Genomic DNA, 27066 nt, shown 5'->3' on the forward strand with positions numbered 1-27066 from the left:
TTTCTCTCTGTATGTAGTAGTTTGTTGATCTGTCTTCAAAAGTTGTTCTGACACAGTCCTGAGAGTTCTGGAAAAGTGAGAAATGTGTTTTTCAGATGTGGAACAGAATGTAGAAAAGAAACGGGGAAGAGGAAAATACGTCATATCCTTGTTTTGTGGATCATTGTGTGCAGGATAAATATCTCTACCATCCAGATCACGTGGCGGATAAAGTCGAAGAGTAAATTGAATGGATAACAATCTTGTGCTTCAATGTTGGGTGCAAATTGTAAAATAAGCTTATGGGAAAGTTAATGAAAATCCTCCATTACTACGGATGCCATGATTTTCAAAGAACCTGATGGAGTTCAACAAATCAGTGTTAGCCCTGCCCGTAACCCCACCCCTTTTCACTGCAGGAAAAGAAATTATGAAATAATTAAATACACATTTAATTAATTACCTGCATTGGCTATTAAACATTTACATTTTAATGATTTGAAAACATATTTATTAAATTAAATGTCTATTAAATAAATTTAAGCATATAATTAAACACCTGTTTATTTCATGGTACATTAATTTAATGATTTATGTATTTTGGCCCTTTTGCCCATCCACAATTTGTAACCTAGCTCTTATTAGCTTTTTGACATGTTTTATTCCCTGCAGATGTCTTTGTTCACTAAACAGTATCAGCTGCTCTTGTCCACATTGTCTGGAATTATGTTATTTTGTAAATATTGTGAGCTTGGTGTTCCTCTGAAATCCAGATTCTGACCAAACCCTCAATAATGTTAATTAAAGGAAGCATCTGTGCTGTTACTTCAGCAACGTACCTGTATGATGAGTTGCTCTGCTCATCTTTTCTGTGTCTCCCAGCCATAAAAATAAAGAAGCAAAAACAAACTCAGTTTAATGTTAGTTTTGATGGTTCAGACCATCAAAACCAACATGAACTTCACACACATACATGCAAACATGCAGTCACCAAGTTCACTTCAAGTGTGTGATGTAAAATACAGTTTTTAAAATGAGCTCAACACAGAACCATTTGTTTTCATATTAAACATATCCATCTATCTAGATGTGTGTCTCTGTCCGTCCTTCCTTCGAGACCTCCAATCGTCCATCTCCAATTCCTTTGCCTGTCAATCCATGTGTCTCTCTAATGCAATACATCCATTTATTCTTTCATACATCCATTCTGTAATCCATGTATCCAGTTGGTGTTTTCTTTCCAGATATAAAACCTGGCCTCTGTAAATATTTGCTAGATTGTCATATTATTTTCTCCCAGCATTGTAAAGAACTGCCAAATTTTTAAACAGGAATCTGATAATATGACTCTGCAAAAGTACGGCATTTTGAATTGACAAATGTGTTGCTTCAATGTCTAAAGGAAAAGCAACAAAATGACAACCTGCAAGCTAATGCTCCTTTGCTTCTCTCTTTCCATTTAGAGCACTGTGGTTGTGGAAAAGTCCATCCAGGACCTCATGAACCTGATGCAGGATCTGAGTGCGTACTCCAACCAGTTCCTGGAGATGGTCTGTGACAAGCTCAAAGAATACAAGGAAATCTGCAACACAGCCTATAGGTAAAAAAAAAGAAAAAAAAGGAAGGAAAAAATTTAGCTGTGAAGTGCTCTCCTTATGTTCTCCTTTGGGACCAACAAGCACCTTTACAGGTAAAGAAAAGCCAGGAGATATGGTGGGAAAAAAGGAGTGATAAACTGCTGAGGACATGAAAGAAAGAACTTGCTGGGAACCCATCTGGTCTGGGTCACAGGTCATTCTCTTCAGGGCCCCTAAGCAATAAAGCCAAAACCTGCAGAGTGTGTCTAAGTAGTATTTTCAATGGCCAGTGTTTGATGTAGAGTGTGAATTTTATTGCAAACCTATTTAAACCCTTGAACCTTTTCACACATTTTTTTTAATGATAGACAAGTGTTTTAACATAAAACAAAAAAATGTGAACAATTTGGGAGGCAATTTAATTGAGTGGAACCGCTCTTACAATTAAAGCTGAAACTTGTTTTGGGGAATGTCTCTCCCAGATTTAGGAAGGTTTACTATAAGAAGATTTAGTGAAGTTTAAGGGCTATAAGTCTAAATTTCTTTATTCTACTATTTTAAGTTTGAGTTTTTCTGGATTCATGTGTTTGTCTTCAGGGGTATAGTCCAGTGTGAGGAAAAACTAACCATCAGTGCTTCCTGGGCTAAAGATGAGGACATCAGTCGTCTCCTCCAGTCTCTTCCAAACTGGACAAATATGGCGCAACCCAGACAGACAAGACAGAAGAGGGAAGATGAAGAGGATTTTACACGGTATGCACTGAACACAATCAGGCGTAAAGAAGTTATTAGGACTCATCTACTGATACAACCACACTTTTAGGAATGTTATTTAAACATTATTAAACCTCTATTTTGCTTTTAATCAAAAATAATACCCATAAAAGAAGTCATGATTGCTCTTTTAAGCACCTTGGATCTGAAGGGAGTGAAGAAGAATAAGAAAATACAAAAAAAATAAAAAACTGAAAAGGAGTTTGAGTCTAATCAAAATAGCCTTTGAATGTGCACCTCTGCAGGGTACAGTGAGGCTCGTTGAAGTGGAATGGTAAAGTAAATAAATAAATTGGTTATATGGCAGAGAAAGTCAGCCTGTTGAGTGCTTTCTGCTTCCGTCTCTTACGCTTGCTTTTTTTAGACCCAAACATACAGAGCAGCTCAGAGATGGAAAAGGAAAGAGGACCATCAGGGTGTTTGATTTGAAATGCTTTCATTGCTGTGAAATGGTGGATTAACCCCTGTCAGCCAGTGCTTTACTAAAGCTCAGTTAATAAGCTAAATACGCCTCAGTGTTAGTCAATATATTCTATCTTTTTTTTTTTTTTTTTTAATTTGTCATTTGAAGGATCTTAAATTTGTGGGCATCCTGGTGGCCTTGGAGGCCAGTCCATATGTCTATGAGTTTGTGGTACCATTATTCTCTAATATTATCAGTCCTTTCCATCTGTCCTTTCTGTTTTTAATCATCCTTCTACCACAAGTGATTTTAAATTAAGTCCATCTTTGTTTGCATCACTTCATATGTCTTATTTGCACTCTTTTCTAAATGCTCTCGTTTTTATTTTCACTCCCAACAATTCATGATCTCAAAATACCTTTTTTTAATTTTGATATATTGCCATTCTACACTCAGGCTTCCAACTACTTATTCATGCACTACCGTGTTTTGCTTATTCTTGTGAATTACCTTAAAGGTCAAGGTAATAATTCACTCCTACATTCCTAATCAAATCGACTTCATATTGTCAGAAATCTTACTGTTACACGATTATGTATGTTTGCTTTTATTCAGTAACTCCTCATGTTTTTCCTTTAATAAATCTGCTTCTTTTAAAACATTTTTACTAGAATTAAATATACCTTTATCCAGAGAATACAATGTTGATACCAACTTTGACCATATCGTCACATATCTGCTTTTAAAGCAGATATTTTTTGGAAATAACACGGAAAGGCTTACCATGCACCTCATGCGCCTCAAACTTTCTTGCAATCACATTGCAAAATTTTAATGGATTTTCTGGGAATGTTATGGTAGAGCAACACAAAGTGGGGCTTAACTGGGAAAACAATACATTATTTTCAAAATGTTACAAATAAAAATCATAAAATAATCTCTGCAACCTGTGCAATTTTAAGTCTTCCGTAGAATTTTTCTGGGTTTGAATTCCAGCCTAGGTTCATTTGGGCTGGAGTTTAATGTTCTCCCTGTGCATGTGTTGGTTTTGTCAGGGTACGCTAGCTTCCTTACATTGTCCAAAAATCTGATATTCAAAGTATGGGCGTGTGTGCACATGGCTGTTTGTCCTGTGTGTCTCTGTGATGGATTGACAACCTCTCCAAATTGTATTCTGCATCTTACTCAATAAACACTGGAAATAAACATAATCCCACACATTATGCTTGCCTGCATTATCTTACTGCAGTCATATACTTAATATATTTATGAATAATTGTGTGAGGAACCATTTTTTTTCTTTTTCAGCGCTGCTTTTGCTAAGGAGTCAGAGGTTCTGACGGGGAACCTGGGAGATAAATTAATCCCCCAAAACGAGATCCTGCGAGATGTCAGCGACCTCAAGGCTCTGGCTAACCTTCATGAGAGCATGGAGTGGCTCGCTGTTCGCCTGAGGTCTTTTTTCACCAATCTGCCTCAGATGTCCAGTGAGTACACCTATTAGCAGTTAAACCAGAATCTGTTGACAAACTTAAATTATGCACTGAGTCTATTATGTACAAAACCAACTCAAACATATGCAACACTTTCCCCGCGTATAACGCCAACACAGACATCTGTTGTTGTTTATTCCTTCTGCAGCAAACCCAGTATTGTTTTGAGTTTGACTTATTAAATGCAAACAGTCTCTTACTTTACTTTCCCCTTTGACTCCTTATATGCTTTGTACGGTAAATGGCAGCAGTTAAACTGCCATAACATGCAGTTTAACTGAGGTTTAGCATTAGATTTATGCACTATTTTCTAGGTTTCAGAATGATTTTGTCAGATTACAGGACCTGTGTGTGAATAAAGTTTTTCCCATCTGTACATGCATTAAGTCTGTTGCAACACCTCTCACCCGTTCCTCATTATGTTCTCGTTGGTATGTATGAAAAACACTCATTACCTTCTTCACTGGAGTTGTCAAAGGGCCCTCTAAACACACGTATATGCACGCAAACTCCTACTATGCTTGGTTCTTTTTGTCTTCGATTGTATCACCTAATCAGGACTCATACATTCGCTCAAAGCTGAGTCATCACCTACCATATTATTAATGTCGCTGTATCTCTCCTTCGGAATTCCTCAACGTGCAACATTTATGTCCCCTTGTTCATCACTTTTATTTAGATTTTGTTGTCATTATTAATCTAAGAGTATCTTTTACCTTGAACTTTGTTGAATATTTTAAACCCTGTTTGGTAAATAGCAAACTGTGGTCAGCGTTTGCAATCTTTAGAACTGCTGAACCCTATTCAGACACAAGATTCATAACAGTTTTGACTTTCTCTTACCTATGAGATGAATGGAAGCAACTAAATATGCCACATTTTTACACAAGTAAAATAAACATTTATTATTTTACTTTGAGGATTTGATTGCACATTTGTTATGAAAAATGTGGAAAACTTCATTTTCTTCTGTAAGGAAATAATACATTTACTATATAAGGACTTTGGGAATTAAATGCTGCCAATATGGCTTACTGTCCAGGGTGCTTGGTGGGAGGAAATAAAAATTGGGGGAGGGGGATTTTTAAAAGTGATCATTTTTGACAAATAAAAATTTATATAATAATAAAATAAGACACCCAATTGCACTCTTACTGTACCTCTGTTGTTTATTTACATGTTCAGTCAATGGAATTGGAAATCTAGAAATGAAGAAAAACAATCCTGTACAGAACATAAACTTGCTATGTGATCAGTAGGTAATGATTTAGTGCTAAATTAAGGGTTATTTTCTGTGCTTTTATTCAATCAGTACTGCTTTTGAACATCTCTAGTTCAAAGTTGAACTTATTTAGGTCAGTCAGAACTCAGCATTTCTCTTTTCTTGGATTATTTAAAACACAGTTTGAGATTTCTGAAACTTTTATTCTAATTTGGAAAACACACAAGAAAGAGCATTACAAATGCATTCTTGGCTTTGTACAAGTTTAGATTGATTTTTCCACTTGACTCACGCTGCTTTTATATTATGTTTCTAATGAATTACATTGGGAAAAGCTGAATTAGCTTTGTTGTTGAAATGGCTGAATGCTTGGCTGAGTGTGGGGCAGCAGAAAGGGGCAGCACTATTTATTTAAAGACAGCAAATGTGTGCTTGTAATTCTTAATTATTTCTTTGCTGTGAAAGGGTCGTAAAAAGTAGAGAATGGTTTGTTTTTCTACTTAGCAGGTAGAAACCCCCTTCATAAAAATAAGCCTTAGGAGAGATATAAGGTTCTCTATCATTGAAGAAGGTGTATTTCTTAACCTAAAAAGGCTAACTAGGTCTTCCCAACTTGTTACTGCAAATCAGTGCCCTTTCTGTGTCGCTTTGATACTAATTTGAATTGGTGCTCAAACTAATTTAGATCTGAGATCCAGCCCTAATCCCACCTTTCTCCCAAAAATGTGACAATGTTTTGGATAGTGATTTCTCTCTAAAATATTTACCTTTGACTCAAATTACTCTGTAGTCCAAGTTATAAATCAGCATTTTTGAATTGATGACAGTTGATCTAAAAGAGAGAAATGTCGATAACCACTTAAAAATCACAATGAGTAATACCTGGAGGAGGATGGGCTGCTGACCTATCTGTGATCTGCTCCTGTAGCTAAGATAAGAACATGTCTGCAAGAGGCACTGACTAGATTGCAAGGAAATGGTGTCTAAAAAAATCCTCATCTGATAAGACTGCAGATGGTTGTCAGAATTTGGCTTCAGCAGCAAAAATCCTTAGTATCAACCTGCCATGTGCTAACAGACCAGGCTGTCCATAGCGACAGGAGAGTGAAGCTTCTTGGCACTCTCTTAATGCTTTTTAACACTAATTTATGTATCCCCTCATCATGCAAGAGTTAGTAATTTTCAGATATACTGACTCAGAATGGCTTTTACCCAAATCATCACCCTATTTTATTATAAAAATTGTTTAGTTTTTTTTAAGAGTGCTCAACTTTGTAGTGAACGGGTTACACTATATGTGAAAACTTTTTGGGGTTCACTGCCATATCTAGGTGTGCAGTCAGAGAGAGTGGTAAATTATGCACCTTTCCGAGAGGAATAAAGAGACCTTCAACCTTTATCAGCCTTTGTCACGACTCTCTGGCTTCAGACTTCTGATTGCTCATTGAACTCACGCTATTTTGCCGCTCCATATCGCAACTTTTCTTCTAAAAATGAAATAATTAAATATGAAATATTCTTATTTGGGTTTGACTTTGTCACCACCGTATCTCTCTCTCTGTGCACTTCCTCTCCCTCTCGCCCTGACGGCAGCTTTCTTCGTCTTCTCACAGATAAGAATTCAATAAAAGTGCGGGAAAGGGACGTGACATAATTATCATTAATTCCTGCGGGTGGCACTAATGGGAAGGATAGGGCAGTAACTTATCATGCTGGGACAGCCTCCTTATTGTTCATTATTTAGTGTTTGGTGAGCTGATGGCGGACTACATGTGCGTGGGTTTGCTTGGATGATGTGTGCTTGTGTGTGTACACAGCCGTGCGCTGTGCGAGATGGGACAAGGCTATGGCAGGGGAAAAAAGTGCCCACCTTATCTCATCCTCCAACCCGCCACCCCCGCATAGCTCACGTCTATTTCTCTCCAAATTGGATTTTATATTACAAAAGCAGTCAGGTATGAACAAGTCATTTTCCTCTTCTCTCCTTGTTTTGCCGTTTTCTTTCTTCCCAAATCTCCACTTCTTTTGCTTCATTCTTTTCTCATTCCTTTTATTTTATTTTCCTCCCTCCATTTGCCACATTCTCCAGTAGAAGACATTTCTTGTTTTTACTCAAAATTAAAGTTTTTTTTTTCTTTTCTTGAATATCAAAAGAATTTTTATTGCTTCAACTTTCTCACTGATGAATCAGTTTTTGTATGTGCACATGCAAATTGAAATATCTTTTGAATTGAATTTTCTCTCTGAGATTGTTATAGATGTCTTGAAAGCAAAGAGCCTGCATGTGTGTGCTAGGTACTGATGTGTGCAGGGATGTTGGTGATTATCTGGTGGGCAGCAGGAAAGGATCTGATCATCTGTCTGGTTATAGTACTCACAATATTTATTCAAGAATACAAAGGCTTGGAAGGCAGCATCACCATGGCAGCCATCTCTGTTGCAGTATTATTATCCAGATTGTGTAAAATTACAACATCAAGCTTAGTTATTAAACACTTTTCACAATTAACAATTTAGTAAGTGTGGTCTCCTTTACCCGATACCCCTACATATGATCCAAGGCAACCTAGTGCCTTCAGAAGTCACTTAAAAGTAAATAAAATGCAACTTATTCTCAGTCTTATATAGTCTTATCTTAGTTTCAGCCTCTCTAGTCTCAGCATAAGTTCAGGGGTTCTGTTAAGACTTCTCATGTTTGTTAGAGAATATCAGTGAAGTAGTGCAGGAAGTCTAAAGCAGAGTTAGGTTGGATACCACACAAAACACTTTTTAGTCCATCCTCTGAAAATGGAGAGAGTAGTGTAAAACTGCAAACCTACTCAGACATGACTGCCTAGCCATGGTAAGCCTAGAGTACCTACAGAGATCCACAACTCAGGTAGGACATGGTTTAGATACTACAGTGATTAGTTATTCACTCCACATTTGACTTTTATGAAAAAACTACAAGAAAGCCATTTTTCAGGCAATGCCTTGAGAAGTTAACCCATGAAAAGAAGGTACTGTGTTATTGATCAGAAGTGAGGACACGCAATCTGAGTTGACAAGAAGATGGATGGAGCTACTTAGAAGGGTATCATGGAAGAAAATGTCTTAAAGGCTGTAAAAGACTGTGTTTCAGTTTCAGCTTCTAGTAGAACAAGGATGCTAAACATACAGTCAGATCTGCAGTGAAGCGTTTCATAACAAAGGGTCAATATGTGTTAGAATTTTCCAGTTATTTCCAAACCTCAGAAGACATCTTATCTGAGACTCAGTTGTTTTGCAAAGAAGAATGGCTGTTAAATGTGTAAAACATTGTAAATGTGTAAAACTGGTAGAGACAACAGGTTTTTCTACCAAGTCTTGTCTTAGGTTGGGCAGGATAGAAATACACACTATAATTCTCAGATTTTTATTAGTAATTTATTTAAGCAATACATCCATTTTTTTCTTTGTCACAATTTTGCGCTGGTTCCTAATAAAATATGTAGACACAATTTAGTTTGTGTCATGAAAAATGTGGTATGAAGACTTTATCAAGGCATTTTTTTGTTCTATATGTTTGAATTGAAGGCCTCTTGCCCGACAACAATTTCTAAACATGGGCAGAGAAACAAACCTTCAGCTTAGTCTTCTGGGTTGCATCCATGTGGCATTGTGGTTTCCTCACAGCAAAATGTTCTCTTAGGAATAACTTATCTCACCCACAGCAAGTCCATTGCTTTCTCCTTTAGCTGTGTTCTTCTTCTGACTTTACTTGACAGGGAAGTTAATTAAGATGTTGTTCTATTAAGTGCAGAGGCCAGGAAGACTAGTTAAAGTTGGAGATGATGGTCTTGTATGTACTGTATATCGTCAATTCTTTTTCTTTATTCACTCAGTAGCTTTCAATTCATTCCTGTTTTACGAGAATCATTCTGTATTACAAATCATCTAGACTAATTGCAGATTTCTATTCATCTGCTGTTTTGTTTCCCTGGATAGAAATTCATAGTTTAGTTGCAGATGTTCTTCACCCACCAGAGGCAGCAAAATAAATAATGTCTTCCATTATTTCTAAGCCAGTCGTTCAGAAATCATTCATCACTAAACCCCTGCAAGACGTTGTCTCCTGTTTTTTCCGAGTGTGTGTGTTTCATGATTCTTGTGGAGTGTGTCCTGTACTTTTCCATTTTTTTACATCTCCAATCTTCTTGCCTGGTTGTTTTTGTTATTCTCAAGATGACGCGTTCTGTAACACCTTTCTGTAATGCAGGACAGGGAGAGTAAAATTAGGCGTATAGCATTACATGTCCCTTTCTGCTTGCATGCTGTGTGAAGATTCTGTGGCTGATCTCCTTCTTTAATGTCTCCCACCCTCATCTACTGCAGATGGTGAGCAACAGACGTTTGCCTTAGATGAAATTCAAAAATAATTGGATAAACGCAGAGCACAAACACACTCACGCACATGCGTGCCGCTGGGATGCGTGAAAAGACACGGATATGCACATACATATTCTCATGTTCAACCACGCAAATAAAAACAAGTCATAACTAACTAAGATCGTTTGCAATTTGGTTATAGGGAACTCAATAAGCAGAAAAGTTGTCAGTCAGGACCAATGAGTCGTCTCTTTTAGCCCGTCTGTCCCCGACTCTAATGGTGCCCCTCATGCTGTGACACCTCCCTCGCATCATCAAAGCGGCATAGGCCTGCAGCAGTAGGAAACGGAGTGTTTTTTTTTAAATGTGTGTGTGTGTGTTTGGGCTGGTGCATTTCATGGACACCCCCTGGAGAGACCTCCAGCTGTGTGTGCCACAGTAATCCCTTTTTTTCCTCTGTCAGAGTGACTGATTGTAATGCACATGAGAGGAAACGGGCCTTCAAGTCACTTTCATGCATATACCCATGTGCATATACATTGACACTTTGTAGGGGAAAAACAACCCCAGGACCAGAGCTTGTTACTCATGTCCTTTCCAACAGATACAACCACAAGCCAAGAGAGGAAATAAGATACACTGAGCCCTGAAGAGTTCACAGTGTTGTTTCCTTTACATGTTTCTGTAACATGTTATTTAATCCCAAAGTGAAAAATGCAACCTTTTTATGTAGCCATCCTAGTGGTAACCTAAGAAAACAAATGGCAAATAACCGTGGCATCCTTTATTTGCCTCTAACGGATGCAGTGGTGGTAAAAACGCTTGTTTATATCCTCTCCCTTGGTGGGATGGTGGAGCTTTATGGATGCATTTGAGCTGTTCTTTTTGCAGGGTTCAATGATAATACAGAAAACATCCAGATGGACTTTTAAAAACAATCAAGACTACATGCACTCAGTTATTTCATATGTTCAAAATAAATCTGTGCAAAATAAACCTCACCAACTTTTAGATGATGATTTGGTTGCATATTTAGTCAGTCTCCATGAAAGAAGTGATTGAACTTTTTTAAATATGTTGGTTTTCGGTCAAAGATTTGACTTTTCTGCATATTGCAGAGATTGTCATACTACCTAATCAATTTTATAACCAGGTTTGATGTGTGTTTGGGATCTTTGTCTTGATGAAAAAACCCAGGTGTGTCCAAGTTCAGCCATCCCGCTGTTGCGTTGAGGTGAAGTTGTAGAATTTGGAGGGAGTCCCCCATCATTATTTTTCAACATTGTACTTCCTGTAGCAACGCACCCCCACAGGATGTTTGAAAGGCTCACCTTGACTACTCCAAACATGCTTCCTCTCACTGTGCTACGTAGCTCATGGGGTCGGGACACAGAGATGCTAGCAAATACGGTTTTCCAAGTCTTAAGTCTTTGAGGGGGAAGTCCAAGTCAACTCTTTAGGGCACAAGTCTAAGTAAAGTCTAAAGTCTTTTATTTTTGCCACTCTAGTCAGTCTCCAGCTTGTGTTGGTGTTATTGTTGCACCCTGAAAATTGTTCAAATTCTTCATTAAAAGCCCAGAATGTTGAGATGCATTCTGGTGTTGAGTGCATGTAAACATATTACAAGCACTGTAACATTACCTGTCAGTAGATGAGAATGATCTAATGTATGAAAAATATATACATCCACTGGAATAATATAACTAATTTAGGATCCGTGCAGAAACAAAACAGATAAGTACCAGAGGACAGCAGAGGGCTGGACTCATGTAATTTCTTTTCTCTCCATCGTCGGCTGGATTTTATATGTTTAAAGAAACCAGAAGCTTGTCTACATTCAGTTAGATTTTGACACAAAGTGTTTCACTGCCTCTACCTGCAGCAAGTAGTCAAATGAGTCTGACACTGCACCATTGTCCTCCCACACACGCATTATCAGGTTTACTCAAGGAGACTGTTAATTAGCATGTCAGCTTACACATACAGTGCATACATACGTTGAATACATTTGTGCACACAGGCCGACACATAACAAACATGCAAGGTTTTAATGAGAAACAGTATTCCCTGCTTTTTATCTCTCTTTGTCAGATGCACAAACTGTAAGAGCAGCTGTCACCAGTTTGTCACTCACAATGCTGGCTGTGTTTGCTTTGTTGATTGGAAAGGCAGAGCATACGCCTCGCTGCTGTTTTCTCAAGGCCATCGGTTTCTTATCTTGCAAAGATTCAGTTAAAGTAACTGCAGTATGGGCAGTAAAACATATTGAGCACATGCAAATTATGATTTGACATTCTTGGGGTTGCACTCACCATCCATGAGCAGTGGAATAGTGGACATAATCTTTGAAAAAGGAAATCCTGTCATATGAAAAGACAGGAACAGTTTATTTGGTTTGTTATTTGGTTTATCCTAAGCTTAATGCTATTGTAAAAATCTTCATCTCTTTGTTCACTATTATACAGACATTATATTTAACAGTAGTGCATAGGATGTCTTGATATCCAAGAACAGTACCATTCCAGCATTGCCTTACATCACTTTTGATACTTAGACTTAGACTTAGACTGACTTTATTGTCATTTTGCATGCACAGGGTGTATACAGAACGAAATTTCGTTGCATACGGCTCAGGACAGTGTTTTGAGCTTTCAATGTTGTGAGGTTACTCCAGAATAAAATAAAATACAGTATAAAATATGAATATAAATATAAATATAAAATATAAAGTGCAGGACTGACAGTAAAAAGGAAGTAAGTTACTTAGCTCTGTACATGTGCAAGGTATAACGTGGAGACCAGATTTTAAGTGCAGTCCAGTTAAGAGTAGTGTACACACCATATAACCCAGGCTTTTGAATTAATTAATTTTAATATATTGAAAAATCCCACTGCTTGAGTTCCATGACTCTCATTCGCCATATGTGAACCATTACTACAAAAGCAATGCAACTGTGACTCAAATATAGATAAAAAATGCTAGGTTGTCTCCACTGATGTTGATTCACTCACCTCGGCATACTGGATGCTTAAAGCTCAAAGTAAAACTCACAGCTTGCCCTACTGTATGGGATAATTTAGGAAATGTTTGTTTTAACACTTGAAAACAGTAATTAAGCATCAAAATGTTATTCTAGCCACCCAGTTTTTAAAATTTTATTTCAGTTTTTTTAATGAAATGTTCTAATTGAAATGAATTTATATCTGTCACAGTTGATACAGAGTGACACATTATTGCAGGCTTTTAGTAGTTTACCACTATTCCGGGCTTAGTCATACATACGTGCGCGTGTGTGGGCATGTGTGTGTTGATTTGTACCAGCTTACATTCATCTGTGACCTTCGGAAGGGCAGAAAGAATAGGTAGGGAGGTGGCTTTGACTGCAGCACATCGATCCTGGACCCCTGTATTCTCCTGCTCAACAGTCACTTTCTGTTCACATACACACACACGCTCATGCCCACACATTGCTTACACATCCACGCATGCCTCATTGGCCAAATAGACTTACATATGAGTGACGGGGCCAATTTCTCTCCTTTTCCTCCTCTTGCTAATTTATGGCCATTGATCTACCCTGAGCTGAATTTATGCTCATCATGCTCTCAGACTCTTTCTCACGTCCACACAAGCACAATCGGCTCTTTTGTGTCGCTTACAATGCCGTACAGTGACACATGCTCCTGCTGCCTCAGCACAAGTTGTGTGAAGAAAGTATGGGAACCTTAAGAAGGACTCAGCAAATGTGTGAAGTTGAACTAAAGGTGCTGCTACAGTTGTGGAAATGAGCTGGGGTCATTTACGTTTATGCTATGATATCCCAGTGAAGTGCGTGTTACATTAAAGGTTTTCACAGTAAAAAATAAACCAGTTTTTTTTTTCTGGGAAAAAGCCTAAGCAATATTCAGGAAGTCTGATGTCTTGTATCTTGTTTTACTTGTACTCAGGTGCCTGTCCATCCACTGCAGACAGCCAGGTGCTTGGTGAGAGCGAACGTAGCAGGGAGCAGATTCTCCAGACTCTGAGCGATTTGTCTCGGGGCTTCCAGGATATCGCTGATCGTTGTCTGCTGGTGTTACACCTGGAGGTCAGGTAAGAAAACAAAACTGAGGAATTTGAAACTGTTTTACAATGTTGTTGTCTTGTCATTTCAGTTAAAAGTTCCTATATATTTGTGCCATATTAACTTTGGGAATTTAACGATGCTTAAGCCTTCACTTAACATCCTTAATGCATTCAGGAATTTCGCCTAATCCACTAAGACTGCAGCATAACTTGCATATAGTTATGATAAAGAAATATTTAAATACCCCATGAAACGTTGACTTTTTTCAAGGGAAATGTTTATACGTTCACCTGTGATTTATTTTTGTTATTATATATTATATTTTGTTATATTTTAAATGGTAAACATCGACTAAATTGATTCAAATTTTACTTGAAGTTGATTGTATGGTAAAAGTTGTTTTCTTCCCCTCATAACTACATTGACTGTATCTATTGCATATTTGTATTTGCATGAACATAACATTACTGTTTTGATATAGTTATGTTTTGTCGACCTTTTTTAACACAGCAGAACAGAGAACATGGTGTCAAGTCCAAAAATGATTTGTCCTCATAAATGAATTCTCCAGTTCAGAACTGCATTGTCTTCAGTATGTGCTTTGAATGTCAATGTCTAAGTTAATTTACCACACCATATCCTTTTTCACTCCCGTAGAACCACTAATAGTCCTCCATCATCCTCTTCTATTTCCATCCCTCCCTGTAGTCCATTATGTAGCTTATGCAATATTGTTGATGATTTCAGTTGAAAACCCTCCCTGAGGCTGATGTCTAGCTATATGCTACACTCCATTGACTCTCCCCATCTAGCGAATTTCCCCTGATAGTGGTACCAGCTAAATGAAGCCATGAGGAAGAAAGAAGGAGGCAAGGAAGGGAGAGAAAAGGGAGGAGGAGAGATGAGTGAGGTTAAAGTGGTGGTGGGGTTAACGAAAGGATCTACAGTAGCTTAGTGGGGGAAACGATTGAATTGAGAGGGAGGGATGGAAGATGGAGGTATTCAATATGCAATGTGTTTTTTGGCTTTTGCCGAAGGGGAGAAGACATTTACCCATATCATTTTTATGTTCTTCCACCCTAGACACTGTGATTAAGGAATTTAAATTGTATTGACTTTGTAAGTCAAGATGGCCCTTTATGGTGCTAAAGAACCACAGACAAAAATGTTAGTATAAAGCGAACATAGAAAAAGAGGAGTGAGGAAGTAAATTCTACATTCACAATGGTATTTTGGCATCTGGCCTGATTTAGGAATCTTAATATTGTATTTGTTGTTTTTGGTAATAACTATGTTCTATTAGCATTGTCAAGCCATGACATTTGCTTGACAATGGAGCGGTGTATAGCTGCCAGGATGAAAGTCAGTTGCTGCAAGTTTGAGGTCTTGGTTCTCAACTGGAAAAAGGCACGCTGCTTATTCCAGGGTTGGGATCAGATTCTGCCTCAAGGGGGTTCAAGAAAGTGATAGAGCAGGTGATCTATGGATGGATTGGGCCCTTATCTGCTGCAATATAGTGAAAAAAGGGCCTATCCAAAGAGCAAAGCTCTGGATTTACTAGGCTATCTATGTCCCAACTTTCATCTGTTGTCAGGAGATTTGGATTATGATTAAAAGTATGAGATCCTGGATCCAAGATGCTGATGTCTGCTTGTTTCACACCTTGGCTAGACTTGGCCTAAGAGATTAGCTGATTAGCTTTTAGTAGAACCGCTGCTCCTCCACATCAAAAGGAGTCCGTTTAGGTGGTTCAGTCATATGATTGCTATCTCTCATGAACACTTCCCAGGTTCTCTCGTCTTGTTCCACTCAGAGAATTTTATGGGACAGACCCAGAGCTCAGAGGAACTACACCCCTTCTGACCTAAGAATGCCTTTGAGTCCTCTAGAATGAACCGGAGGGTGTCATTGGGGAATGTCAGGTTTTTTCTTCTGGGCCTTTTAATCCCATTACCCAATTTCTGATAAGTGGGTGGCAATGTAAATGGATAATCTCTAAAGATTTATATTATTTTTTAGTTTTCTTGCTACTATATAGCATTCTCTTCTTTGCTCCATTGACATATACTTTGCTCAACTATAACTGTTATCTTAACGCCCTTTTATTTTGCTGAGCCACCAGCAAAGTTTTTTTCCTCGTGATGTGCCCAGCGATCTTTCTCCAATGTAGGGGTGAACCAAAGGTCAGGTAATCGCATATCCTTCAGGACTTTTCTTTGCAGGGAATGTCACTTGCAAATGTCCAATTAGAAATCTATTTGAGGCAACTGTCCAATTATTTTGAGCCCCCTGACAAAATATGTTAAGGAGCTGTAATTTTTATGCCTACATTCCTTTCTTTTTAAAGTGCATCGTCCTGAAGGCTCTGAAAACAATGTTGTTTTTTTAGGTGCAAAACATACATATGCTAGTATTAAAAAATATATATGGTTACATAACAGTATTGAGAGTGTGCTCTTAATTTACATGATGTTTTTGCTTTTCTTTTAACACCCTTAAGGAAAATGTTTCATATTCAGTGCGGTGCTCTCTAGCACTCTCTGTGGCTTAACGATATCCAGCAGTGATGTAGTTATAGTTGAATAAGTGGATTTATTCTGAATACTTATGAAACTGAAGAATTTTCGTATAAATTATAGAGTTTAAAAGCAGGTAGACAGTTCACATTATAACTACTTAATTCTGATTTAGAAGACTGTTATAATAGCAGCAGGTGACTGAAATGTTCTTGAGGGATATAATTGTAAATGATAGTTTGAGGAATGATGTGCATTTAATGACTGATTAAGTGCAAAGTTTTACAATTGAATATGCTTCAAGATTTGTCTCTGGTCTTCTGTTTCTACTCCACTCCAGGGTACATTGTTTCCATTACCTGATCCCCCTCACCAAGCAGGGGAACTATGCCATTGTGGCCAACGTGGAAAGCATGGACTACGACCCCCTGGTGGTCAAACTGAATAAGGACATCTCAGCCATTGAAGAAGCCATGGGAGCCGCCTTGCAGCAGCACAAGTTTCAATATATATTTGAAGGTAAGCTGGACCCTGGTAGAAATTTCAAAAGGTGAAATTTACTCCCTTACTTCAGCATTCCTTCATAGTTTGTAAAAGTGTGGAGTTTATTTTTATTGTTTTCCACATCTGAAGAAATTGGCATTTGGAAAAATGTTTATACTTTTAAACTGTATACCTTAACCTGTTCTCTAAAATCAGTTGTCCATAATTTTAACCATTTGTTATTTAAATTACCCTTTCAAGGATTGAGAACTCTTGAAAAGAATTAAACAAATCAGGTGGAACCCTGAGTTTGCCCTCCATTTTTGAGAACACTTGAAATGTTTTGTTCTTCTTTAGTCAACGGTCTTCTCTTTTCATCCAAATAAAACCTATGTGTTTTTTTTTTCAGGTCTTGGTCATCTCATTTCCTGCATTCTAATCAATGGGGCCCAATACTTTAAGAGAATCAGTGAGTCTGGCATCAAAAAGATGTGCAGAAACATCTTTGTCCTTCAACAGAACCTCACCAACATCACCATGTCCAGAGAGGCCGACCTCGACTTTGCTAGGTAGCTCTTTCTCATTTTTTTGTATTATCAGGAAGTGTTTTATAAAACAAGAAAAATAGCTTACCTGGAGCCCTTACAGCACCTTTCTTCAAGGACTGAGACAGCAAATGTGCAGTTTCAGTTACACGCTATAAAAACTTCAAGACATATAAGGGGCATTTGGAGATCTTCAACATGGGTAGTACTCAGTTTTTGTATTCAAAGCTTTTAGAGATACTATAATTTTTAAACTCCTACAGTATAACTTCCTGTTACTTCAGAATGTGGAGTTTTAGGTCAGAATTCCTTTTGACATTTCATGATGTAAATATAATATATCATTTTTCCAAGTTCCGAAAGAATCATTGTCAATGCCCAACAGAAGGTCAAGCAGCCTGTCAGCAACACTGTGTTTTGTGTCCAAGACGTTGTTTGTGAATCTGTCATCTATGTGAGTGAAAGGGTCATGCAAAACATGACGAACTGAGAGAGTCCTCAGGTTCGGGAAGATTCTCATCAATTCCTAAGTGTTTTGTAAGGGAAGTAGAAGAGATTGCAGGGACAGAAGTTGGTTGAAATGAGCATGTACAATATGCAGCAATGTTAGGAGAAAAGGGGCATTTATTTAAAGATACAAGTTGAGGAAGGAACATCAAATATTCATTTTAAAATTAACAGCCCGAAAATGCACCGTGACATGTTGTAGGGTTAATTAGCTTCTTTCAACATACCTTAAAATATTTCATATTTTTTACGGCTTTGGTGTTTGTGTGCCAGCAGAATTTGGGCATTATTATTTATCCAATTTGGTATAAATGCATTCCAAAAAAACAAACTAAAGCGGTAAAATGTAATGACCTGAACTGTTGTGGACTGTACCGGATGTGGAGGTGATTAGCATGTTATTTCTTCCTCCTGTCAGCTTTGATTACGGTGGAATGGGGGTGATGGCTTTTGTGTCTTTTCTCTCTTTCTCCTACTCTCCTGATTACGAGGCGTGGGCGGTGTGGAAGTGTTGATTGGGAATTGCAAAGCTCATTGTTTACACATTCATGGCTTTTTGGATTGGCCGGCCTCCGGCTCCTTAGATACAGACTCTCACAAATGCATACAAAACCCCCACATACACACACCTGTAGTGTGGCCCTAACTCCCACACATGCAAAAAGTAATAATAACCACACAGCAGCACACACACATATATATATAAATATATATATATAAATATATATATATATATATATATATATATATATATATATATATATATATATGTATATATACTGTGATGCTATTGATGTCACCTATTCATATTGGCTGAAAAATAACTAATTTACTGTAGGACTCTGTATGTAACAGATTTGCAACTGAGTGTGTAATCTGGTGTTGTAAAGCATTGCAGTTTTGAAATAAAGACGTTAAGAAAGTTGGCTTTGGTTAACCAGAATCAGCAGTGACAAACAGTCTGGTTGGACTACAAGAAGAATATTTGTTATTACCTCCCCTGGAAAGAATTGATGGCAAATAATCAAAGGAAGAAATCACAGCGGGATGTCTGCTTTACAGACTGGCTACAGATGTTTCCCAGTTTAGCCATGCTCCTGTTTCTGTTCCAGTGTGTGTGCTTGATCATTTGTTCTTTGTGTTTTGGCTGCAACCGTGTGGACAAGTCCTGCACAAGAGCACCATAACAGCCAATGATCTGAGTTAAAACTACAGTAGGGCCCGGTTGTCAGCACTGCAGAACAAATAGACATGCACACCCCTACACACCCCCACTCACAATACTTTTTGCTTTTTCCATAGAGTGAAAAATGGTGAGGAAACAGTGTCACCTTGTGGTGGGATGCTTGCTTGCATACTGCAAAAAAAATTGTGAAAACTTACAGTACATCCAGTTGTAAATGTTGCACCTGCTGGTATCACCTGAATGTGTTTTTGTGCATGCATGTGCGTGAGCAGGTGTATTAGTATCATCCCAAAGCAGTCTCATGTTGCTCAGTTAGAAGTTTGGCAGCAGCATAAGCTTCTATGTCAAGGTCAAACACACATGCACACACCATTAGAGAAACACACACACTCTCCAACCATCTGCTCAGAGACAGGACGCGTTTTGCAAACCTGTGTGTCACAGCAAAGTCATCTCTGAGTGTGTGTTTTTGTTTATTGACGGCGCACTCAACCTTATCACTGCACTGATCACCTCTTATTGTCCAGTGTAGCCACCGCTCCCTCTTTCTTTCTCTCAGCCTGTTTATGCTGACGGGTTGTTTTGACAAGAGCTGAGATAAGTTCAACATGAGAAGTTTGTGGTGAGTCCTTTATCTTGAAAAACATGAGAAAACTCAGTAGTTACACATGACAACATTTTTAAAAAGAGTGAGCACAAATACACATTATCAACTTAAATCACTGTGTCCTCATTTGTTTGTAGATGTATTTAAAGTTTTTGCTTCATGATGAGAATAGGCAACAAGAGTGTATATTAACGTTCCTGACTTACAGTTGAAAGAGCAAAAATATTTAAAAAAGGTTAATTACTTGATTTTAATCTGAATCAAGTTTCAAAGAGCAAGTTAAAATGAAGGTTTGCCTTATCTTCTATTTAGTACTTCAGTAATTCACAATGCGAACATTGGATTGTATTTCTAAAAGAACTTAGTTTTTATTCTTCAGTTAAGAACTGCATTGAGTTAAAACACACACAAATATAAAAAAGTATAAAATGTTATTTAAATATTATACAGGTCTACATTATCTGCTCCAGGTAATTCCTTAACATTGGTGGAACAAGTACTACTTACAAAAGTACTAGTGTTAAGTTAGAATAATAATTTATGAGATGGGAAAAATATCTTGTTCCACTGGCAGAATATCTTCGTTATAACTATTACATTTTCATCAATATTAAGAAGTTATTGCCTTTAAAGGACTCAATTGTTCTGAAATGTTACTTGTAAGTTACTTTTGTCTTATTTAAATTTTATTGAATGTAATCTTAGTGCACTAACTGTAAGATCAGATCAGATAATGGCACTAGAAAATAGACTAAAAATACTTGGTCAGATTTTGTGTTTTTGCAGTGAAGAGTATGGAAAAAGCTGTCTATTTCCAAGCTTTAATTTCTGTCTTATTGTTTAATACATTCATCTACTGTATGTTTTTGTCTCTTTGTCCATCTACCCTGCCTCACTGCTGATCACCTTTGGTCAGCACTCACCTTTTGTCGTTTTTAAGGGAGGTGTTTTGTTGTGAGAGCAACCCCAAAGCGTGCCACCTACAAGCCTAAAATGGCATGTTGTCATGAAGATCTGATGGTCCATTAGTTTGAGAAAATCGAAGTGTGTTCTCAGACGCAGACTGAAGCACCATTACAAATTCACAAAAAGCAAAGCTCTGAGCCATCCGGTGACCCATGCATGCAGGTTGGAGAGTTGTCATAACACAAACAACAAATCTGCCGCAGCTTAGCCAACCAGCTAGCCTAGACACCAGTCTGACAGTCTCATTGTCAAGGCACCCCAGGGTTCATCCCATCTCACCCACCTGTCTCCTACTGGAATGGCTCCAGTGTTCCAATCTACATGTCTGTAATGCACAATAAGGTGTTGCGCTCTGTAGTTTCCTAAAGTGTAGCCCCCTGGTGGCTGTGCGTCTCTGAGAGTCAATGTGTTGGCAAATAAACTGTCTTTGGCTTGGAGCTTATGTGTGTCAAGGTGACAGCTTGGTGTGTCCTCAGAGATTGTAGTTATAAGTACAGTTGACGGCCGCGTCAGGAGGTAGTGGGTGTCAACAGATAAAAGCGTTTGTATTTAGGCCGGGTTGCAGTACACTGTCACTTCTGTCTCCATCCTTGTCACCTTGTGTTTCTTGCCTTATCTCTCTCCTTCCTCTGCCCCCCCTCCCGCACCCCCTGTCTTTTTCTTGTTTTTGCCGTAGTCCAATCAACTTCACCGCCTCGGCTCAATTGAAATTCTCCTCCTCTCCGTCTACCTGCGCCCTCTCTCCTCTGTCGCTCGTTTTCTGCGTGCATGCGCAAGACGCTGTGTGATAAGGCTGCTCTTTGTTGATGGAGTCTGTCTCCATGCGTTTTGGTCTCTATATCCACACCTCCCAGCATGATGGCACTCGCCTTTGCTGATGAAGCCAGTCAGGGGTTTGTGTGTACTTGTGCCGATGCAGCGTGATGAGGCTGGTCTTTGCTGATGAAGCTTCACCCCAAGTCTCTGCAGACCTTTGCTCATTACCAGAGGAGAGACAAATGCACTGTTCTGGAGGGAGATGGAGACAGAAGGAGGGGAGGGAGCTATCATCCTTAGGTTCAAAGAGCTAAGAGAACGTTAAGACTGAGGTTACATGTTCACAAAGCCACCTTTAGGAAATTTGCTAATTTATATTTAGTAAAAATTTTATATTATCGTCCTTGACTTGTATTTTTAAAGATTATTTTCTGTTTTTGTTAACAATCTATTTGAATCAAATGTACAAGCAGACATAAATGAATAAACACCTTAAACACAGCATTACATTTGATAAAAACACACTTAGGCTCCGTCACAGGTTGAGCATGACTGAGTCCGGTTTCTAGTTGTCATAGTAACACGTGTTTTCCAGCACACAAGTCTTTCAGACTCACTACAGTCAGATATTACTGTTATCAGAACAGAGGGGAAGATTTATTAGAGGAAAATATATCAGAAGCAACATTGAACTGGCTTCTTGACTTAAAGCTTTTTCAAAATCGGGAAAATATGCCACCAACATTCTGGACAATTAACTTTTTTTTTTTTTTTTACCCCCCAGGGGAAGCTATATTTTACATCTAAAAACCTAAAAATCTTAAAAGTATAAAAGAAAAAACAAATGATTAACATTTCCATTAGTTTTTTTTTTCAACATATAGATAATTTAAAAAGTCACTTTTCTGACAAAACACAATCTTTATAAACACAAATTTCTAGAGCATGTGATGTCTGAAACTGGTGTGCATAAATTTCTATCTCTGCAAACAGAAAACAGTTTATTAGAGACAGAAGTATATTGAGCGCATAAATGGTCACTTGTTGGCAACACAAAGAAGGAGAGAGTAAGCATTCCTAGTTTCCTAAAACATGATGGTAGTATCACTATTTTCTTGTAATTAAACAAATTCTCGTGGACTGTCCCTAATACTTTGTTGTGCAACTCACAGAAATGATGGCTGAATAAAAGCCACTTTTTGAAAATACTATCTGTTCTTTGTACTTTAAATTTTAGAAAGCTATAGAATATATGGTGGATAGGATATTGTGTTACACAGTGAGGGATAAGCTTAGTGTTACACATGTGACATCAACATTTCCTGCAACTTTCAGTTATGACTGAAAGTTATCATAATAACTTTGTGTTTATTTTGTGACACCCTTATTTTAATTGTCTTTGTATAGTTTCTGATTTTGAACATCAAACTTAATATATTAGCTGTATGTGCTGCACTGTTAAGACATGAGTTAAAAGTAAGAGGAACAAAGTAGAAAGCCTTGTTGAAGGTGCCAGGAGGTATTTGTTACAGCTGATAGTGAGGTTGATCCACATGCCTGCACATCTTTTTTGTTATTATTATTTTCCCCCCTCTTTCTCATCTTTCTCCTACTAACTAATGTGTTTTCCCAAACATGCTGACAGAAGCAGCCTGTAATGGCTTTAATATTGTATACGCTACAAATGAGGGGAAATGAAATGTGCTGAATCTCATCTTTCTTCCACTTTTCTACTCTCGCCGCTGCTTCTCTCTTGTTCCATTGTCATGTGTCCGTCGCGCGCTGCCGTCGCATCATAAATTTATTTAATATTCCTTGCATATGAGGCAGAGGTAGGGAGCAGCTAATTAAAATTTAATGGAATGCACTCCACGGAGGCACGTCAGCACACATATACAAAGAAGCTGATTAATAAATCAGAACTCTTATAGATTGGACTTGTGGAGGAAGCAGGTGGAAATTGGCAAAAATTACTGTGTGCGGTTTTCTTGTGTGGTTGAAGGAGGAGTGTGCACAGAGGGAGGCTGAGGGCTGTAAAGACTCTAAAGAGGAGGGCAATCAAAACAATTCACCGTGGTGCTGTTTGAAAAATAAGACTTGTTTCATTAACCAGTTGCTACTCCACCAAAGGGAAACGTGTGTGTGTGTGTGTGTGTGTTTTTGTATGTAAGCCACAAGGGCTTCTTTCTTGATGGTGGGGTGCGGAGAAATTTTAATCTTATTAACAGCCTTTCCCTGTTCAGCAAATAGCTTTCCAACTGCTTGGGTAATGAACTGTTTGAAAGTGTTTTCAGCACACACTAACATACATCACTCAGACACATTGATAGATCGAGCAACATGCACACCCCAACACGTGTTTTTTTTTTTTTTTCTTTCCAGACCAGCCTCCCCCTCCTCTAACCGCTGAACAAAGCTCAGATTGCAAGCAGTCCTCATGGTTCACCCCCCCAAACAAACACACACACTCTTAACAGACAGCTGACAGTTTGCCACTATTTCTTCCTGCAGATGCTGCTGTCGTCACATGAGATCTTACAGCAAGAACTATCATGTACACAAAGGCTTTAGTACCCCCTTATCAGCTGTAAATAAACATAATTACATCCTTTTCTCAGCTACCTAATAAATTAATTCCACAATTACACTAAAATGTCAACCTTTCAGCTGGGACATTTATTCATTAAATCCCACTTGGTGTTGCAGAATCACAGCAAGTCATCCAGGTCTTAAACAGCAAAGTAGCCCCAGTTCATCACGCTAACATCGTCATGTTTGACAGTAGGGTTATTTTTTTTCGTTTTTAATGGCGTCTGCTTCATACCAGATGTTACGCGGTTTACACCTTCCAAAAGGTGTAAACTGACAGTCTTGACAGAATGTTTTCTCAAATAGCAAGGGGGATATTCAAGATATTTTGGGGGAAATTTGAGACAGGGCTTTCTATTCTATTTGGTCTGCAGTTTTTTTTTTGTTCTTTGTTTTTTACAAGAAAATGGGGTTATAAAGTTTTTGAAAGACTACCAGTGAGACTACCACTCCTTTACAGTCAGATGACGGATAATGATTTGTGTATTTACCCTGATAAACGTTTGGAAAATGGCTCGGAAACACATGGAAAAATCTCCAGCTGTTACACAAATGGAAAACAAAAACATTGCAAAGCTAATGTATGCATGATTAAGTGATTTATTAAGTACAAAATAGGGTAAATACACTGTTTATACCCAGACACAACTTTTATTTGTTTTTAGTACACTTTCCCCAACTTTCAGTAAATATCCAAAATATTTCATCTGAAAAGTGTCTTTTAACGGCAAACCAATAATCTTAAATTTCTGCTGTTGTAATCACGGTTGGCCAAGCACATCCAAAATTTAATGTATGATTCGTTTTATTGTGAGATGAGCCCCCTTGTTGTTGCTGTCTCATCTCAACCTCAGTTAAGTAGTGAGTCTGCAATACTCAATCATTTTAACAGCTTTTTTCATAAAAGTGAATTCAAGGATGAGAAAAATGAACAAAGCCTTGAAGAGGAATGAAGAGCAGGATGGAGGGTGAGACGGAATGCAAATGCTTTGGTGATCAAGGGCGTCTCTCGTCAAGGGAAGGCCAAAAAACAGATATTATGCACCTCTGCTTCTCATTTATCTCCAAAGTGATCTGGCGTTTATTTTATCGCTCTACTTTATTTCATCTCCCCCGTCATAACTCTTTTCATGTTTTTTTCTCCAGTTTTAAAGTGTTAAAGTTAAAAAATGGTATCACATAAAAGACAGACGCAGGAGAGAAGTTCCATAAGTGGTCATTAACGTCTTGTTAGCAATGAAAATGAACTCTACAAAATGTGCTAAAGCTCGTTCTTCTCCTTTAACTGGCATATTGAATTTCATATAGAACACCAGAGAGCTTAGCTTCTTTCCCTTTTAAGATGCATTCACATGAACAATTCGGAGTCTGTTTTCAACTGTCAGACAAAATACAAAAAATCAAAGTATCTAAAGCTAACTGTTTTAAAAGAAACATAAGGGCTTCAGTTATCATAACGGTGTTACTACTCCCCTTCTTGAGCAGCTTTCTGCCTTACAAAGCTTCAAGGGTTTCTGTTGTTGGGCGACCAACAGCTGTCCTTGGCCAAGGTTGGTAGTTTATTCTAATAAAGGAAGCCCTTCCTTCCTCTAAGGAGAAAAGAAGCCCTGCAGCAGTTTCAGCTGCAGCCTTCTCTGTAATTATTTACACAAATCCAATACTTCAAATTACCCTATCGATTTGCAAATACAAATTCAGATACTGGCTAAGTCAAATAATATAATCAACCTGTTTCCACTAGATGTATTAATACGAAGTTGTCATGGAATAATTTTTAATGTTGCAACCACAATCTGTAAAGTGTTTCATTAGGATTCGATGTGTCAGACCAACACATACTTGTACTATTGTCTCCAAAGTGAGCATAAATATTTTGCAAAAATGGATAGGCAAAAATTCCAGTCCCTGCAGGTGGACATGTGGTTGGGAAATACTCCAAACAATATGCAGCTGTCATTTCAGTAGAAGCTGGTTCTAAAAAATACTCACTGTGGAGTAGAAAATAAATGCTTACAATACATTTTTAATTATTATGGGTTTTTTATTTTTATGTTTTTTTTAAAAAAACAAAAGAGAGAGAATCCCATGTATTACTTTCCTTTTTTTTTTTTTTTTACAATTTTGTACTACTTAGTGTTAGCCTATCACATAAAAACGTATTCAGGTTTATTGTTATTAAATCTGAGTACAAGTGGTTATAAAAGCGTTTGCAAGGCATTGTAAAAGGTGACCTGACTGTAAATCCTTTCTGCGCTGTAAACCACTGCTGCTGTCCTCTTGCCCAAGTTTGCTTCCGCAGCTACACTGTGGAAGCTTAACATTTAGGCCTTGAGGGCACTAGAAGCTGAAATCTATTTTAGTGTTTGCCTACATGAGCTTCCTCTTTTTATACACTCCAGAGTAGGGCTAGACAGTAACACGCATTTACTTTCGAAGGTGTTTGACCTATTTTGCCCGAGACCAAAAAATATCTCTGAGATCTCCTGCTGCACTACCTTACCTTGAGTCTTCTCCCTTTGCTTAGAAATGTGTATTTCTTCTGCTGTGCATTGACCAGTAAATGCATCAATAATAATTTCTTTCTGCTGAGTCATAAAACGTTCAAAACTCCACCTTGAAGGATCCTGTAAAAAGCCGCATGCAGTTAGTGTAGAAAACAAATCCTGTTTGACATATTTGATCCAATTTGTGCAGAAGTGTGGTGTTTAACGGTGCCTGCTGTCCATTTGTGCTACCGCTCTATCAGTATGTACTTCATGCACTCTTTCAAATGGTCCGTTGAGGCGTTTGGTCTTGATTAAAGAGCTGTTTATTCTACACACAGTCCCTTTCCTCTTCTGTGTGTCTGCAATATTTCAGAAGAACAGTCTTGGCTATTGGGAGCCTGTATATGTTTTCCCCTTTAACTGCATCTCACAGCAGCAGCTTCACCGGGTCCCTTGATGTCCGCTTTAAAAAATTTTGAGCATGACAGCAACAGTGGTTAGTCTGGCTTTTGTGCTCTCTCTTTGTTTTCCGCGTTTCTTTGATTCACCCCTGGAAGAGGAAA

General features: G+C 38.1%; 1 protein-coding gene across 1 annotated transcript in view; it reads left to right on the plus strand.

Moving 5' to 3' along the window:
- Positions 1-27066, plus strand: part of exoc4 (exocyst complex component 4) — a 118051-nt gene that overhangs the window by 88761 nt on the left and 2224 nt on the right. The window contains exons 14-19 of the mRNA XM_005807412.2: positions 1443-1579; positions 2154-2309; positions 4042-4220; positions 13744-13888; positions 16719-16897; positions 17271-17430. Coding sequence (XP_005807469.1) covers positions 1443-1579; positions 2154-2309; positions 4042-4220; positions 13744-13888; positions 16719-16897; positions 17271-17430 — 956 coding nt within the window. The remainder of the gene's footprint in view (positions 1-1442; positions 1580-2153; positions 2310-4041; positions 4221-13743; positions 13889-16718; positions 16898-17270; positions 17431-27066) is intronic.

The sequence above is a fragment of the Xiphophorus maculatus genome, chromosome 17, assembly GCF_002775205.1.
Source record: "Xiphophorus maculatus strain JP 163 A chromosome 17, X_maculatus-5.0-male, whole genome shotgun sequence".
Taxonomy (NCBI): Eukaryota; Metazoa; Chordata; class Actinopteri; order Cyprinodontiformes; family Poeciliidae; genus Xiphophorus; species Xiphophorus maculatus.